Genomic DNA, 17,906 nt, shown 5'->3' with positions numbered 1-17,906 from the left:
CAGTGTTCATACCGGGATATTTTAAAGCAAGTTTTTGTCGTTTCTTGTTTCTTGTGTTAATAATTTACAGCAAATTGATTAACATACGTCATTTTATAATGAAAATTAGATGTACCCCTTCGATTTACGCTCGTACCCCCAGTTGAGAACCACTGGTCTAGAAGATTACGGCGAAGTGAAAAGTTCACGACAAGTGATATTGACAGAAGTTTTCTGGTCCATATATTAGTAGGTTTTCCATTAATGTCAAACATCTGCTATTTCACAGTTCATTTCTAAATCAGTTTGCTTACTATAGAAGACTGGTTAACTTTTTCAGTGAATTATACAACAATAGGCTTACTTATATTTGGATTTTAAACAATTAAAATAAATGAACTTAATGAAAAAATCATTAATTCTCCACACTCGAAATTAAATCCTGCAACAAACGTTTTGTAAATATTAATATTTCAGATGAATAAGTAAATTCAAAAAACTAAACAAATAAATAAATGAAAAACGAATCTGTTTGGAGGTCAAATCTTTATTGAATGTAATTGTAATAAGTTATGTGTATGCAGGATTGCTTTGTGTAAGAAACTAACTTCAAATGCATAGACCAGAAATTATGACAATAATAAAAATAATATAAATTTAATTTGTCAATGTTTGTTAAGTAGCAACGTTTGCAATCTGCAATAAGTTTGATTGTGATATTTTTAAACTTTTTTTACGTTAAATTAAGATATCTTTAAAAATGTTTAAATCTAGTTTGAGTTAAGCAAGATGTTTATGTACTTTATTTTGAAGTATTTTTTTATATGATTAAAGCGAACAAAATGCATAAAGTGCATATTTTATGTATTAATTGAAGTACTCCCCCGATCGCTATCCAGAATATGGTGAAATATTGTTATCGTAAAAATAAGATTAATGCTAGTTAATAAAAAAGAATATTTTGCATAATTTTTCATAAATCGCGTATTTTTGCATAAAATTTATAAAGACATATATTCAAAAATTTTTTTAATGTATTTAATGATACATTAAATTGATTTCATTATGAAATATTGATTTGCTAAAATGTTCTAATGAATATAATTGAATATAAATGTTGGCATAAATTAAAAAACAAAAACTCTCTCTCCCAGCTTGCATTGTCCTGAAAAAAAAAAATAATGACTAGAAAATTCTCTCTTTATGCCATTATCACTAAATTTAAATGTTTTATATTTTTACAATATCTATACATATTCCAGGATTCATGTAATTGTAGTATTGGGTTGTCAGATAAATTCGATCGTTTTCTTCCAATGTTATTCGAAATAACACGAAAACTATTTTTATCATAATGTTTCATGTTTTTCTTTCTTTGTGAAATAGTTCTACAAGTATTGTTTATCGTTTTTAAATTTGCTTAATTGTTAATTTGACCTCTTTTGCGATGGAGTATGCCAAGTAGACAATTCGAAAATGTTTCTCTTGGTTTTCAATCAAGATTGCAAAGATGTCAAAGCTGCTGGAGCAATTTTAGTAAAAATATTTTATATTTAAAAAAAAAAAATGTTTCTTTAGATATAACAACAACAAATGCTTTCTTTCATTTCCTAAATAATAAATCAAACATAAGCAGACTTACTGTTAAGCAAAAATAAAGTATTCCTTTAACACTTTCAGAAAGAAATGTGAAATAAAGCCTTAATTTGTTTTTAAATATTATCATAATATGTAGAAAGCTTTACTTTAAAATTAATTTTACAGCGATTATAATAAAATCAGATTATTAAAATTTACTGAGTTCACAAACAATAACATTTTATTCAAAAACACAATAAAATATACATCAAAAAATTTTTTGATTGTAAATATTTAGACTTACACTTTTTCTTTATAACCTTTCAGATATTTTATAATGCTTTTTATAAATGTTACATTCTCAGCAATTGTCAAAAATATTCATTCTTTTATTGCTATCTTCAAAATCTTTGCATATAATATTTTCCAATAAATATGTAAATATATAAAAGCATACAGTACATATAAAATTAAGCACTGTTATACTATACAATATCTATACAACATCAAGTACATTATAGTTTAAACATTTTTTCAGTCTGAAAATGCATAATTGATTAGTTTGCATCAACATGTTTAAGAATAATTACATGATTGATTTTGATTGGGTTTGAAGTGGGATAATACAATCTCCCTTCAAAAATCACAGATCTGATCAATTGGATTGTCCTAAATTTATTTACTATTCATGTTTAAAACATATGTCCAATTTTCCATTTTTTATTTTTTAAATTAAAATATTCTATTTGCTTTTAAAGTTTAATATTTGTATTTAGTTATAAAAATAGTTGTTTTTATAAATTATACATTATATGCACAAGCATTTAATATTTTATTATAGTTTTGTGTATATTTTATAAAACATTTTACATTATAACATCATAATAATTAAACTAAAATTAAATAAATTGATTTCATAATTTTAAATTATTTAATTTATATTTTCTTGAGATGTAGATAAGTGACCGAGTTTTTCTTTTTCAATCTTTTCAGTTTTCTTATATCTGATTATAAGTAACCATAATATTATAAACAATAATGTAGATCCACAACCTAACAATAAAGTTGCATACATTAAAGCCATGGAATGTTTATCAATGAAATGGCTAATTGACAATGGTACTACCATTTCCCCCAAAGATACTCCAACAATAAACAATGAAGCAACTTTACTGTTAAGTGGAATATGAAATTCTAACCATGCAAGTACTGAGGGAAAAACAGACGATAAACCAAAGCCAAGAACAGCTATCCCAATCCATAACATTGTCTCTGAAGAACCTCCAAAAAGTGATAAACAGACACCTGCAGCTATAAACAATGCCAGATCAACTAGTATAGGACAAATTAAATTTGTACAAGTGACTAAAAATATAGAAAATGCCCTAGCAAAAGTATAAGTACCCCAGTATACAGATGTCATAAAGGACCCAGTAGATTCTGATAAATGAAGATTTCCTTTTACTGCAAATGTAGTTAGTAATTGCCCAAATGCAATCTCTAAACCTGAATACATACACATAAATAATGCTGTTAAAGAAATAATGGTGGAATATAAAGGAATGTTTGATTTGTGAATGTTATTTGTAGCTTCATTTCTATCAGTCTTTTCCTCTTTTGGCCAAATGCAAAGAGCAATAATATGAGAAATTACCACAAAAAGAACATAACAGCCTAGAATTCCATATGGAAAATGAATAGAATGTCCATCTTCATTTGGTGAATTAGAAGTGGAATGATTATCTAATTCTGAATAAACAGTTGTGAAATAGGTAGAATTATGTGTAGAATTTTTTTCATGATTATTGCTGCTGTCAGGTAAAAATGGTTCTGCTATTAATGGTGCAATAAATGCTCCAAGACCAAAGAAGAAGTGTAATGCTTGTAAATAGGGACCACTTTCTTTTTTCCAGATATCCAAACAGTATACATTGTTACCTATTAAATAGAAAAAGTTCATTTAAAATATTGAAAACATTAATATCGGCCTACTTAAAACTTGATACTGTTAAGATACTTTAATTATAGTTAGTTAACTTATGTATTAAATATTTATCCATTAAAAATTTTATGAATAGATATTAATATGGGTAATGGTATGATATGGGTATGATAAATAATTTGAAGTGGCAAAAAAAATTTAAATGTAGCAAAATAGTTGATGATTTTTTAAAATTTTCCAGAGCAACCCCCGGTGCCTACCTTAATACATTTATAATACATTAAAAACCTTTTATATATGAAAAGTATTTTATAACAGAAACTGTAGCAAAATACTGTTTATTAGAAAATATTTCTTAATAAGTTTTAATTGATTTTATATTTTCAAACTAGACATGAAGAGACATTAACCTACAACAAATTTTAAACAATCTACAGCCAAAATGGATTATTTGATGCAATCATATGTAATATTAAACAAATGAATATTAAATGTGAATAAAACAAATACTGTAGTCCTATTGCTAATATCCCACTCTACTAAGAATTAAAAAATTTAAAAAAATAACAATCATTAACTGATTACTTTTTTTTGTGATTTTTCTTATTTTTGTGTTGAAATCTTTTATTTAAAAATTTTACCTTATGTAAGATTAGTAATAAAATCAAAATTAATTTATTTTATATGTACTTTTTATTTCTTTTTTTATTTGTCTTGGTAATAAATTAGAAAAATCCACCAGTTGTTCTTAATCCAAAAATCCAGCAATGAGTTGCTTAACTTTCCTGGCAACATTTAATGGCACAATCTGTTGTTATATTTTATTTTAAAAACTTTTCATATTCTTAACTATTATAAATAAAGCTTAATTTTGAGGGTAGGAATGGGTTTTATTAAAAAAATTGTAAATGCTAATAACAAGTAAAATCATCATTAAGTCTGACCCTATTGGAGATACACACAACCCCCATTATCTCCCCACCCCTCAATCTTTAATCACCAAAATTTAATAGCATCAATCCCCAATAAACAAACCTCCCAGCAAAATTTCAGAAATTTTCAACAAAAAGCACAGGAGTTATTAAGCTTCAAAGAAGGTGAACAAAATTGTGCCACACACGCACACAAACACCCATACATATAGAAATTACCCCAGAATTTTTTCACATTTGTTGATATTTCAAGGTGTCCTGAATCCAAAAATGTAAAAATCATAGGGGGGGTCATTTTTTGACCAATTACCATACTTTCCCACTGTTATATATAACATCCAGGAATATAAAATGTGACACATTTTGGATTAAGAAAGACGTGGATTTTTCAAATTTATTATCATTATTATTGTTTTTATTTTATCAGATCAGATTAATTTCAAATAATAATAATAATGAATTTACTAAAAATATAAGATTCAGTTAACCAATAACATTAGACAACCAATTCCTATCCTTATTTTGAACTGAAATTCTATTGATTAGTTATATATTTACATAAAGTTAATTGAAATGTTTATTGCAAACTTAGAGAGAAAAAGGTATAAACCCACTCTTAAATTATTATCTAGTAAAAAGTTTTTTCATATGTAAATAATGTTAAAATAATTTGTGAAAATGTTTTATCAGTAATTCTTTAATCCTTTAATTCTTATCAGTAAAATTTTTGGCCTCTTTGTGCTCTCTGAGCGGTAAGGGGCCTAAAACCACAAAAAAAAAAAAATCAATAAAATTTAAAATATTTATAACTTTACAACAGATAAATATTAGTTATTTCAAAAACAAAGCCCAAATTATATTACAGTGGTAATGAAATAATAAAGTTACCTTGTTGGGTACTTCTGGATATGCTATTGTGACTGTACAAATGACATGACATTGGACATATTCATTGTACTTGAATTTTTTTTAATCAACATAGTACTTACGATTTTGAATATTAAATACAGTGGGTGATCGGTTAATATGCTTGCGGATCTCTAAAATTATAATGCTATTAATTACTTCTGAAAAATCCTGAAGAAGAGAAAAAAGCAATTGACATTAGACAGATTCTTTAACCTCCACAAATGGAAAAAAACATGAATAATAAAAATTCAAGATGTGTATATGCATTTTTATTATTACATATAAATAAACAAAAGTATATATTTTTTTATTTTTTGGGGTCTCCAGAACGAATTAATCAAATTCCCATAAAAACCTATGGTAAATCGATAATCAGTTAATGAACAATTCGGATAGTGAACAAAGTCTTGGAACGGATTATGTTCGTAAACCGATCATCCACAGTACTTTCTAGTATTCGAGTATTTGCAGATAGCATTTGCCTATTTTTACTATATATAAATATTATTATTTATAAATGTAAAATTAAGTATCAATTTCCTTACCAGTGTCAAGAGCTCCCATAGCTATTCCATTAATTAAAAAATTCATAATTAAAGGTAATAGTCTAGTCCACCAAGGTATAGCAGCAATTGATATGGCTATCAACAAGCAGTTAAAAACTATAATGAGCTGTTTGCGAAATCTATCTAAAAGAACTCCAGCTGAAAAACAAATAGAATTTTCATCAAATTTGATTAAAATATTTCTTTAGATATAATATAATTTATCAATATAAAAATTATATAGATTAAAATCAATTTTTTTTTTAATTTAGAATATAAGGTAGAACCTGATTATTATAATCATTCGGAACTTGAATATACTGATAATGATACCATACTTGGTGTTATCAATCAATTAAGTAAACAAGACTTTTTAATAAAATAAAAGACAAAACTGTCCAAAAAGGATCACCATTTATTACTTGTGTTCCAAGACTTTTTAATTTTTGTCTTTCTATCCTGTATGCACTAATAATGCCTTTTTCCAGCTTATCAAGGATTCAGCTTGACTCAAAATGAGGCAGTCAACTGCTGAAGGGGCAAGGCCTAACATATCTGGGACAGATTGCAATTGAAAAATTTCCATCTGGATTTAATCTCTGGTCCCAGAGTGGTAAGCTGACAAAGTAACTGCATTAGCCATCTAGCCTGCCAAATTGGAAATACTGGTTTTATTGACTGACATTAAAAGGAAATGTTGAAACAATTAAAAAATGAATAACTTGAAGATTTATTAATTAGTAGTAATTCATCCAGTATAAACAATAATTAACTAATAATTAAATCACTATTTTTATATCATATCATTTTCAATACTATTACATTTTTCTGTCGATTAAATTCATATAGTTCATCTATATATATTTATATAAATGGACGTGTGTGTCCCTATATTTCACTTTTCAGCCAAAACTACACATCGCACATGAATGGTGTTTGTATGTGGTAGTAGCCCCAAGTCTCCATTCGTGCACTATGGTGGTCGCGTCTCAATAGCTATAAGGGTGCAGGAGATGTGGGGGCTTAAAGTGGTTGACTTCGAAGATTTTCTATTTCGATTTTTAAAATGTTCGAACCATTTTAAATTCAAATTTGTATTCGAATTCAAATTCAAATTCAAATTGGTTCGATTATAGAACGATTGTAAATGTTCCAGAAAATTGATCAAATTGAAAATAGTTTGTTTGATTGGACGTAAAAATTCTCTAATTAGTCTGGAAACGGGAGACCTAATTCTTGCATTCTGTGCTATAAGGGTGTGGGAGATATGGGGTTGAAAGTGGTTGACTTCGAAGATGTGTAACAATGGAAGTGTTAACAATGGAAGTGTTGAGTAACAAAGGAAATGTTAATATAAAGCGGCATGCAAGATTTACATGCGGTTTTTTGCATTTTTGCGGGAAATCGAACATATTTTTAGACTCATGTAAAAATTCTCTAATTAGTCTGGAAACGGGGGACCTAATTCTTGCATTCTGTGAAGACGGGTAAGATTGGCTATAATGTAATTATTTTAATCTTCACTATCGTTACTTTTTGCCCAGCGAAGCGGGTCCTTGAAGCTAGTTTTAAATAATTATTAAACTAATAAAACTTTTTATATATTCTTTATTTTATTACACAAATTAAAAATTGTTCCTCCTAAACTTTTCTCCTAGATTCATTTTTATACCATTATACTGGCAGATTCATTACAGCAGTATGTGTTCAACACTGATATCAATCTATGAAATCTCTTTCTCTTGAGTATACTGAAAAAGAACTTGGAAGACCAGAAATCATATTGCAAATCATAGCCAAAATCATGTGGTGTGACTGCAATAAGATTTGTATCATTGAGTAGTTTCTAAGACAATTATAGTCTCCAAGAAGTTGAGAGAACATATAAGTGTCATATTGAACAAGTAGTTCATTAATGAGAAATCTCAAGGCTTTTATAATACTGTACATTTTAGATATGTTTTGTATTCAATTTTGTCAATAATAAATGTTATATAAAAGCAAATGATATGACAATTCATACACCACCTATGTATGTTTAAAATATTAAAACAAAATCCAATTTTTGTTTTACAAAGTACCAAATTTATTCATATATAAATAAATCTAAAACCTTTGGGCTGTTATCTTGTCTTCAATTCAAAAATTAGATTATTAAATTTATTTGATGTATAACAAGATAAAAAATGAACTTTGTTTATCTTCAAAATTAGAAGAACTGTTCATATTATGTAATAAAAATATAAATTTTTAAATTTAATCAAACATACTAATAAAAATTTAAAAACCTACCAACAATAGATCCAAACAGATAGCCACTTGATCGAGCAATGTAAATAAAACTGATATGTTCAGAATCAGTATTCACAGTGCGTTGAAGTTCTAGAAGAGTTGGTCCAGGAATGGACACACACATACCCTTAAATAGGAAAAAATTTTTATTTTATCGACTAAATTTTTGAAATAAAAAAAGTACATTGTTCATAAGAAAAAATCAAAATTGATTAGTGTTCATATCATATTTATTTAAGAATTATAATAATTGTAATTAAAAACTAAAAATAAATAAAAATTTTTGTTATACTTCTATGAAAGAATAATAGTGATTTAACCTATTTTTAAAAATTTGTCTATTTTTGATTAATTTTGATAAACCTAAAATTTTCGAAACACAATATTACTCTCTGAACATTTACAAATTATAATAAAAACTTATAATTTACATTAGAAGATTACATATTTTTTAAACAATTCTATTAGCCATTTTGTAATTGCTATAATAATTAGCAAGAGAAAAACAGAATTGTTGTTGCAAAGCTGGAACTTGCATCTCTACATTTTGTTTTAAAATATTAAAAATGTTTAATTTTTTTGAAAAAAGAAATCAGAATACAGTAGTTTAGTCAAAAAAGTTGCAATTAAAGTGCCATAAATATGGAGTCTGATAAAACTTACCAGTATGGAAGTACAGAAAACAAAATGTATGAAATCAACACTATCAATCCATTTTCACCATCCATTTATTTCAATATTAATAAAATACAATGTAAATTATCATTAAAAAATAATAAATTGATTTATTTCTGAATTCTTAAAATTGTATGTTGTTAATTTTAAGAAAGTTTTTGTAAAGATTTTTATATGCTGCAAGTTAAAAATCCAAATTGTTGATCTAAATCCAAAAAGAAGAATCTGGCCAAAAGAATTCACAACTATATTTATTCACTTTTTTATTTGTTGTATCCAGTTACAAAATTCCAAGGCTGACTAGTTGTGATTTCTTTTGGCTAGGTACTTCTTTACAAACCAAAATTTGGATTTTCAATTATTATAAGCAATTTCGCTATATATACAAAAATTGATACAAAGTCTGCAATGTTAGTAGATTAGTTAAATCAATAAAAAGAATATTAGTGATACATGAAGAAATTTTATGATAATCTTAATATTCATTTTTAATCGATTGTTTCTTTACAACACTCAACTTTCATATTTATATCTAACATTTATAATTAAATTATCATAAAATCAATAATTTTTATATCTCAATAGATTAAAATTCATTTGATCCAGTATATACTTATCTTTTATCAATACAGTATTTTATTTTTTTATACATATCTTCTGATCATTTATATCAATTTCATTATCAGACAAAAACCTGAAAATCTAAAATATTTTGAACCACTTTGAAATCAAAATAAAAATAAAATTGTGTCTTTTATATATATATATATATACATATATCTTTATTTTAATCAGATAGAAGAGAATTAGAATCTTTTAGATTCTATCAAAATTATTTTTGTTAATTAAATTATTAATTTTTGTTTTCAAAAAATGTCAATTATTTTTGATAATTTCTTTGTCTGTGATATGTTTCTAAGTTTATGAAGATGTTATCTGAGACTTAGAAAATGTTAACTGTTAATCACAAAATGATCAACTTAATAATAAATAATATAAATTCATATCATTGTAAATGAAATGAGTTAAGTGTGTTTAAGAGAATTCATAAAAACCCATACAAACACACAAGTTGCATAAGATATACAATAGATAGTTATTCCAGTTCTAGAAAGTTGCAACATCTTTTCTCTAATATAAATACATTTGAGAATAATATCTAAAAACTGATAGGAAATAAGAGTATGATAAAATAATAAATAAATTACATTTATTTATACACTCAGTCAAATACTTAGGATATCCAAAGTCTTTTATTTTAAATTGAATACAAAACATAATTATAAAGTAATTTTATTTTATTTAATTTGTTAATTTAAATTAAGAAATTTAAGGATTCATTTTGAGTTACATTATAATATGTTCAAAATAATTTTGATTGTATTTAACTTCATTATAGAGAAGGGTTCTAAATTTTCTAGATCCCACAGTTGAGAATCAATTTTTAAGTTTTTCCCCCCCCCTCTATAATTTAGGAATAATGGTAATTATTTGACAGTTTTATATTATATTACTTTTAAATCATATTTAAAATCATTTAAAACAAGGAAAAAAATTTCATAATCATTGAAACAGAAGAATAAGACCAAAATATAGCACATCATAATTTTCATTTCTGCAGAAACATTTTTGAATCCTCTTGGTTTATTCATCATCAGCATTTACAAAAATAATTGATAATAAATAAACCAGATCTGTATATTTAAATTGATGTGATTTTAATTGGTGAATTTTATAACAGATTCTACAATATACTATAGTATAAAACAGACACTAGTTTTGTCAATAAATATATAAGCAAAATTATGATTATTTATTAATTTATTTACTCTTGATATTTAATAATTCAAATATTAATCTGAATGTTTATAAAGAATGCTGAAAGTCATCAAAGTGACAATAATTTTCAAAATATTATAAAATTATGGTTTAATATTCCTTAAAAGTTTTAAATTATTTTTCAGAAACAGTAGAAACAGTACAGTAGTTGAAACAGTAGAAATAAACTGTCAAATTTCTTAATACAAAATTTGACTGTAAATTCCAACAAATAAAATATGTTTACTCAAAGCAATATCTAGAAAAAGCAAAAAAATTAATATACTATACTAATATCTCAATGCAAAATTCAAAATCTAGAAATAAATTTTGCATATAATTCTAAGTGGAAATTAAATTCATATTTTTCTGTAATATGATACTTGTTAATATATTAGTTCTAATTAAACCACATAACACCAATTAAACTGCTTTAACAATCTTACTGTATTTTCTGAGTATGACTATAAGCTTTATTTTGGAAACAATTAATTAAATTGATTATTCCAGACTAAAAAATAATCATGTATATCACATTTTAATATGGCATCAGAACAGATCTTGTTAACAAACTTGTATCCAAATTATATATTAAAAACAGAATTTTTGTTGAAAAGTGTTAATTATTTTAATGTAAAGTTTATTAAGAAAATTCAAAATAATTTACTTTCAAAACTTATATTTTTTACTTGTCTCAAAAATTGTTTATTGTGAAAATATTTGAAACTTTCACCATACAATATTCAATAAACAAAAACTGTATACTTAAGATTACTAAAAAATAGTTTAACACAAAATGTTTTCAGTCTCAGTTTAAGTCATCTTTTCAGTGTTTATGTAAATCAAATGCAGAATAACAATAGAATATTTACAAAATCCAAATATCATATTTTGTTTTGTCCAAGTTCCAATTTTGTAAATATTTTATTACAAAATCTTGTAATTTTAATATACTGCTCTCAATAATGAATGACTAATATAGTGTGACATTCATATAACTTTTACTTTTAGATGTTCTTAGTGCTTTTTAAAGATATTCTAAAAATAAATTACTAATGTATAATTATAAACTGTGATATTCTGCCAGATTTTATAGTTTTGTGTTAGAAAATCTTTTTTTCAAAATAAAAATCATATGACTAAAAGAACTGTCAAGATGAAAGTTTATAGATAATTATGCAACTTACATAATCCTAATTTAATTATTTAATAATAATATATAAGCTGTACTTTTTAAGTAAATTATATTTTGTATATGAAATAATTCACTAATTTTCAAGCATAACTATATATAACTTATAATTGTATATACAGTTATGCTTAAGAATTGTTACATCTCATAATACATATGAAAATTCAATATAACTTATAATTTTAATTTCAGTATAGTTTATATCTGTAAATTTAAAATATTATAGAAAGTACATAAATGTATATGTAAATGTATACATAGATGAATACAGTGACACATCAAGAAGAACCAAAAGGAAGCTAACTCAAAAATTTAGGAATATATGAATAATTATAAGGACCTTTTATTTACAAGTGCAAGACAATTAATTGTATTGCACATGATGCAATAAGCCATATTTGCCATCACAAATGTTTTAAAAAAAAATAATGTTTTGAAATTTCAACAAATTTTTAATTTTAACAAATAAATTTAAACAAAAAAATTTTTTGTGTCAATGAGGAGGGCTTAAGCCTCTGTATACACTGTGGATTCATCCACTCCTTGAAATATATGATAAATATATATATATGCATAATAAATATATCTTTTATATAAAATTAAAACTAAAATTTATTTTAAATATACAATTTTAATACTTACCAAACCAAAAAATGATAAAAACAAATTTATTGTTCTGATTATTTTCACTTTTTTCTTAGTTGTTGTCATGGTGGAAAGAATGGGAGTTTCTTCACTGTAATCGTCCCTAAATATTTTATTAAAAGCTTTAATATTTTATTTATAACTGAAATTATTAGTGAATAATTTTAAAAATAAAAATATAACATTGAATTGTAAAAAACTATATATTATTGACTTTTATAAATTACTTTTCATAATGAATAATATAAATGATTTTAAATTTCATTAATTTGTAACTAATTATTTTATACATGAAATAGGGCATCTAACTAATTAAACAGTAATTATTTTATTGTAACATCATCACAATGTCAGGCTGTAATTTTTATCATATTTTTAATTTATTCAATTAAAAATACTGTATATGTTCTCCACCTCAAATTAGTAGTGACTTGCCCCTGTACATCATACTTTTCATGTTAACAATACAGTCATGCCAGTCATCTATCTAACTCCTTTCAGGGGAAAAGTTTTGAATTGAAATAATAACTTCTAGTTTGGATTGGAAGTCACATTATTAGTTCCTAAGCTTTCCATATCTGGTCTTGACTTTCATCTGTCTAATTCCATTCTTGATATTAAGGATGAACAGACAACAGACAGAAGGATGACAATGGGAATTTATAGGTTTACAATTTTTTTCAATGTGTCCAATCAAATTAGCAATAAAACTAAATATGTTAGAAAAAAATTATATCTGTTTCTTTGAGATTATTCAAAATATACATTACTAAGTATACTGTTGACTGTTATTTTATTGTTAACAATTATTTGCACATAATATAACATCATTAAAACTAAACTGGGGATATTATCTTCTTTTTACGGACTACTGACAGGAGGATAGTGTGAATCACAATTAATGAATTATAAGATGTAATTGATCATACAAGTCATTTGATCCTACATAAAGGTTTCTCAACCTTTATGTAGGATCAACCTTTATGTAGGATAAAGGTTTCTCAACCTTTTTCTCATTGTGAACTGGTAAAATTATGGATAATCTTACTTGGACCAGTAATTATATGTGACTATAAATTATGCTTATTTATTACACTTTTATATGTTTATCTAGCATTACTGTACATAACAAAGTACATAGAGTAACTCCAGATTACTATTTAAATGTCATCCTTAATCAACTGCATCAGCATCAGTATGATAAAATATTTTTCTGAGGGCCAATAAAATTTTTTCATGGACTGATGGTTCAAAAACACTGCTATATATCACTGTCTACATTAAAATATGTATTACATTAGTAAGTAATACATCAATGTATGTACTATTCTTTATTATTGGATATTATTTGTTTATTAAAACAAATAATATCCAATAATATTGATTTTGGTAGAATTATTAATAATCAATAAAATATTTAAATCATTATTGATTGATTTAAATATTTTATTGATTATTAATAATTTTATGAAAGTAAATAAGATATATATTATGTACACAGAAAAAAAATCAGTCACTGAATAGGCTTATAAACATTATATATTTATAGTGATCTTGAATCTACAACAATTTTAAAAAGGATAAAAAAAATCAAAAGAGAAAAATAAATAAATAATGCATTTATCATTTATCTTGAATAAGAAACATCTTTAGAAAGTTATAAGAAAAAATTCAAATTTATCATAGATACATAAAAATTTCCTTCCTCCATTTGAATGATATAATTCAATACTGTCTTTCAAACAAATATTTGCTTATACCTTAACATAAAAAGTTTCTGTATATCCAGGATTTATAATGAACTGATAGAAATAGATGATTTTTAAAAAACATTAACAGATGATATATTATTAAACAATATATAATGTTCATGTTTTGTAATGAATCATATATTATAATTATATTTATAATTTCATAAATAACTTATTATAATATTGTATGAAAGATGAATATTATTTAAAAGATGCAATATGAATATTAACAATATAATTTATTTTCTTGAGATTAAAAACAGGAAATGTAATATCTGTTAAAATGTGTTTGGTAAAAATCAAGAAAATTAAGTGATATTCAATGAATAATTTTTTTTAATCTTATAGTAATTTTTATATTACATTTATTAAAAACTTGTGTTGTTAAAAATTTTTGTAACAAAAAAATTGACAATCTCAGAAGAGATATTTATTACTGATTTATTTTTAATATCCTTATCAACTTTATTTTTTACATCTGATATTTTAGTGTTGGAAGTAGTTTTACAACATGAAAAATTAAGAAACTGTAGTAAAATGATTACATCCTATTCTGTAATAAAATAATAAATTACTATACACTTTACATTGTTTATTTATCAATTCTTATGTTTTATATCATTAATTAAGATCTAGAGTTGACATGTGAATATTATCTTGAAATAAGTAATAGAATCCTGTTCTGATAAGTGCTAAAATAATATACAAACTGTAATAATTTCACTAGAACTGATTATATTAACAAACTAAATATAAAAAAGATGATATACAAATTTCCCTGTACAAACTAAATATATTCAAATAAAATTTGTTTTTAGTTTTCCATTTCTAACTAAAGGAAAAAACAATGGTTTATTTATTAAAATATATAGAAATCAAAATTTTTATATAATTTAAACTGAAAATGTGTTTTATTTTATTTTAAAATTAGGGCCTGTTATCTATTTTTAATGAATGTAAAGGTTAAATGTTATAGATTGTATAAATCGTGCAAATGTTAAAATATATCAAAAGCTTCTTTATAAGGTATTTCAATGCATGATTGTTAAAAAGAAACAAGACATAATAAATCTTAAAATCTATAACATAACTTATAAACTGTCAGATGTTTAAATAAATAATTATTATATTTCATTATTTATAATTAATAGGCCTAAATCTACACACATATACACATATATATACATATTTTAAAATTATTTGCTGTAGATTTTAAGATTTTATTAAGTCTTCATTAAGAGTGATAAGAATTACTTCATTATATTTAAAGTTTTAAGAATTATTATAAATTAAGTGATAGTCCTAAACTTTTTTCTTGTTAAATAACTATATCTATTAAATGAGAAAGTTAATAAAAAGTGATAAATGTGATAAAAAGTTTTTACTAAAATGATCTGATCAAAATTATCAAGTTATTATTATTATTATTAATAAAAATATTTATATACAATAAAATTTAGATATACTTAAATAATGATGGCAAAAATATATTGTTAACCTAAAAAACACTAAAATGCTTATACTATATCATATTTTATTTCATTTATAGACTATTCTATTGAAAAAAAAGTAATAATAATGTTAATTAAATATGAACATTTTATATAATTATTAGAGTTTTAAACTATATTATATAAAATTATACAAAAGTTGCTTTTATTAAATGATAAATTTCTGAATAATTACTAACAAAACTATTAATTTAATTTCTCATACATATATTTTGAATTTATTTTATATTATTTAAAGAAACTTACCTACTGAAGTTTATACTGTAATTGAAAGAATAATTAATTTCAACTGATTATAAAAGTTTACTTTATATAATATTTTAGTTGCTTAACAATGCTTAAGAACAACATAATTTATTACTGAATTCATAATCTTCATTCTTACATATTTTATGGCATTAAAATAAAATTAATTAAAACAGGAACATGTGAACTGATTACTTTAAAAATCCTGTATATAATTGAAATGTATTAAAAGAGTTATTCATTTTTATTATATTTCAGTTTATATTAAAATTTGAAATCTTATGGGTAAATATGGATAATATTCATAAAAAATTTTTTTCAATCTCTTCAATTTTCTAAGTAAGTTAATTTAGATATCAGTTGTAGATTAACAGACAAATTCAAATTTCAGATCTCAAAACAAAACTGAATAATTATTGATTTAATATTGTAAAAATTATTTCTTCTATTTAAAATTAAAATTATGTAATAATTAGTAATAACTTTTATATGTTTAAAAACACTCTCTATCCAAGCAAACAAAAAATTCTCAACTGCTTTTTTGTAAAAGAAAAAGTCTAGTTATACATGACTTCACAGATCTATACAATTAAAATATCATAAAAACCATTAAATATATAATATAATATATTAAAAATACTTTTAAAAAATGTTGCTAATTTATGACAATATATGAAACAATGGAAGATAATTATTTTAAAAACTTACTTTAAATAATATTATTCTATAATTACATAGTATTGTCAATAAAAATTTTCAACTTATTAGTACTGTACTGTATTTAGGAAAATAAAATTTGTCATTACTAATAGTAAAAAGTTACTCTTATAAAAATAATTGAAACTGATTTTTGAAAAAAATAATACATTTCAATAATAAAAGAAAAATTATAAATCAATTACATTTAAAAAATTCAAATTATAAATAAAAATCTATTCTTTACAAGAAAAATTATAAAGAAAAATTATAAAGAAAAATGTTTTTAATTAAAAAACCATTAATTTTTCTTTAGTTACTTACATGATTATTTTAATTTTTTTGAAATAAATTGCGAAGCGCTTGTAAAACCGATAAACAAAAACACGGATTATTAAATCCCCAAAACTTTTATCGATTCGATAAGAAATATTATACAGATAATCAAAAACGATAAAAATATTTAAATTTTTCAGATAAAATTTTGTTAAAAGTAACATTTTAAACATGTTCCGAAGCGCATACAGTACATTTATTCATAATTGAAAAAAATCAAAATAATTAGTTATAATTAATTTACCTCAATTAATGATAATAAGAAGATTTTTATGTAAGATTTCATCTTGAACTTAAATAGTACATCTTAGATTTAGCGAGTGAATGCCACGTGGAATTAGAAAAGCCGCCAATGAATGAACTGCAGTGAGAAGATATTTGAATCCGATTTGACGCCATTTGTATTAACGCTGACGTGCTTCACTCAAACGTTCAACTCGCTCCCGCATCTAACACACTTAAAATATATATAGTTGCTATCTGTTGCGTTTAATATAATATTCGTTCTTTTATAAAAATATTTATTAACATGGAAATATATAAATTAACTGAATATTCTTTCAAATTATATACTGTATGTTTATACTGTATATATGCGTTTTTCTTCGAGCGATATCTAAATTGCTCTTAAATTAGAAGAAATATTAAATATTTTATATAATTTTAAGCTTGATTGTTATTAAAAATAAAAATTAATTTGTTTTTGTCAATTTCATTACATGACATTACTGTACTATATAATATTTAATGACTATATACAGTAATTGTATAAGTATGATCATGTAATTCCTCTAATTATATATTTATTGTTTACAGTTTAAAATTTCTCTTTCATGTTTTCAATTTATTACAATTGAGA

The 17,906-nt window shown here is 23.6% G+C and overlaps 1 protein-coding gene across 3 annotated transcripts; it reads right to left on the bottom strand.

Annotated features, from left to right (window-relative positions):
* Window positions 1–2,414: 2,414 nt before the first annotated feature.
* On the bottom strand, window positions 2,415–17,454 carry LOC111614152 (sodium-dependent glucose transporter 1-like). 3 transcript variants are annotated; one of them, XM_023355534.1, is made up of 5 exons: window positions 17,292–17,454; window positions 12,505–12,610; window positions 8,178–8,304; window positions 5,886–6,044; window positions 2,415–3,495 (listed from the first exon to the last, which is right to left on the bottom strand). In XM_023355534.1, the coding sequence occupies exons 2-5, from the start codon at window positions 12,571–12,573 to the stop codon at window positions 2,489–2,491; spliced, it is 1,362 nt and encodes a 453-aa protein (XP_023211302.1). In that variant the 5' UTR covers window positions 12,574–12,610; window positions 17,292–17,454; the 3' UTR covers window positions 2,415–2,488. The 3 variants fall into 3 exon arrangements, with proteins under 3 accessions (XP_023211302.1, XP_023211301.1, XP_023211303.1); XM_023355533.1 differs by lacking the exon at window positions 17,292–17,454 and adding an exon at window positions 17,036–17,078; XM_023355535.1 differs by lacking the exon at window positions 17,292–17,454 and adding an exon at window positions 16,016–16,024.
* Between the last annotated feature and the right edge of the window lie 452 nt (window positions 17,455–17,906).

The sequence above is a fragment of the Centruroides sculpturatus genome, unplaced genomic scaffold (assembly GCF_000671375.1).
Source record: "Centruroides sculpturatus isolate CEXI.00-Female unplaced genomic scaffold, Cexi_2.0 scaffold2050, whole genome shotgun sequence".
NCBI classification, from domain to species: Eukaryota; Metazoa; Arthropoda; class Arachnida; order Scorpiones; family Buthidae; genus Centruroides; species Centruroides sculpturatus.
The sequence above is the reverse complement of the archived record's forward strand: the minus strand, read 5'-3'. Positions and strand labels throughout refer to the sequence as shown.

Coding starts and splice junctions, on each gene's coding strand:
- LOC111614152 (XM_023355533.1), bottom strand. Junction 8,305..12,504: donor TTTTATCATTTTTTGGTTTG/GTAAGTATTAAA, acceptor TTCCTATTTAAG/GGTATGTGTGTGTCCATTCC. Junction 3,496..5,885: donor TATGGGAGCTCTTGACACTG/GTAAGGAAATTG, acceptor TCTATTTAATAG/GTAACAATGTATACTGTTTG.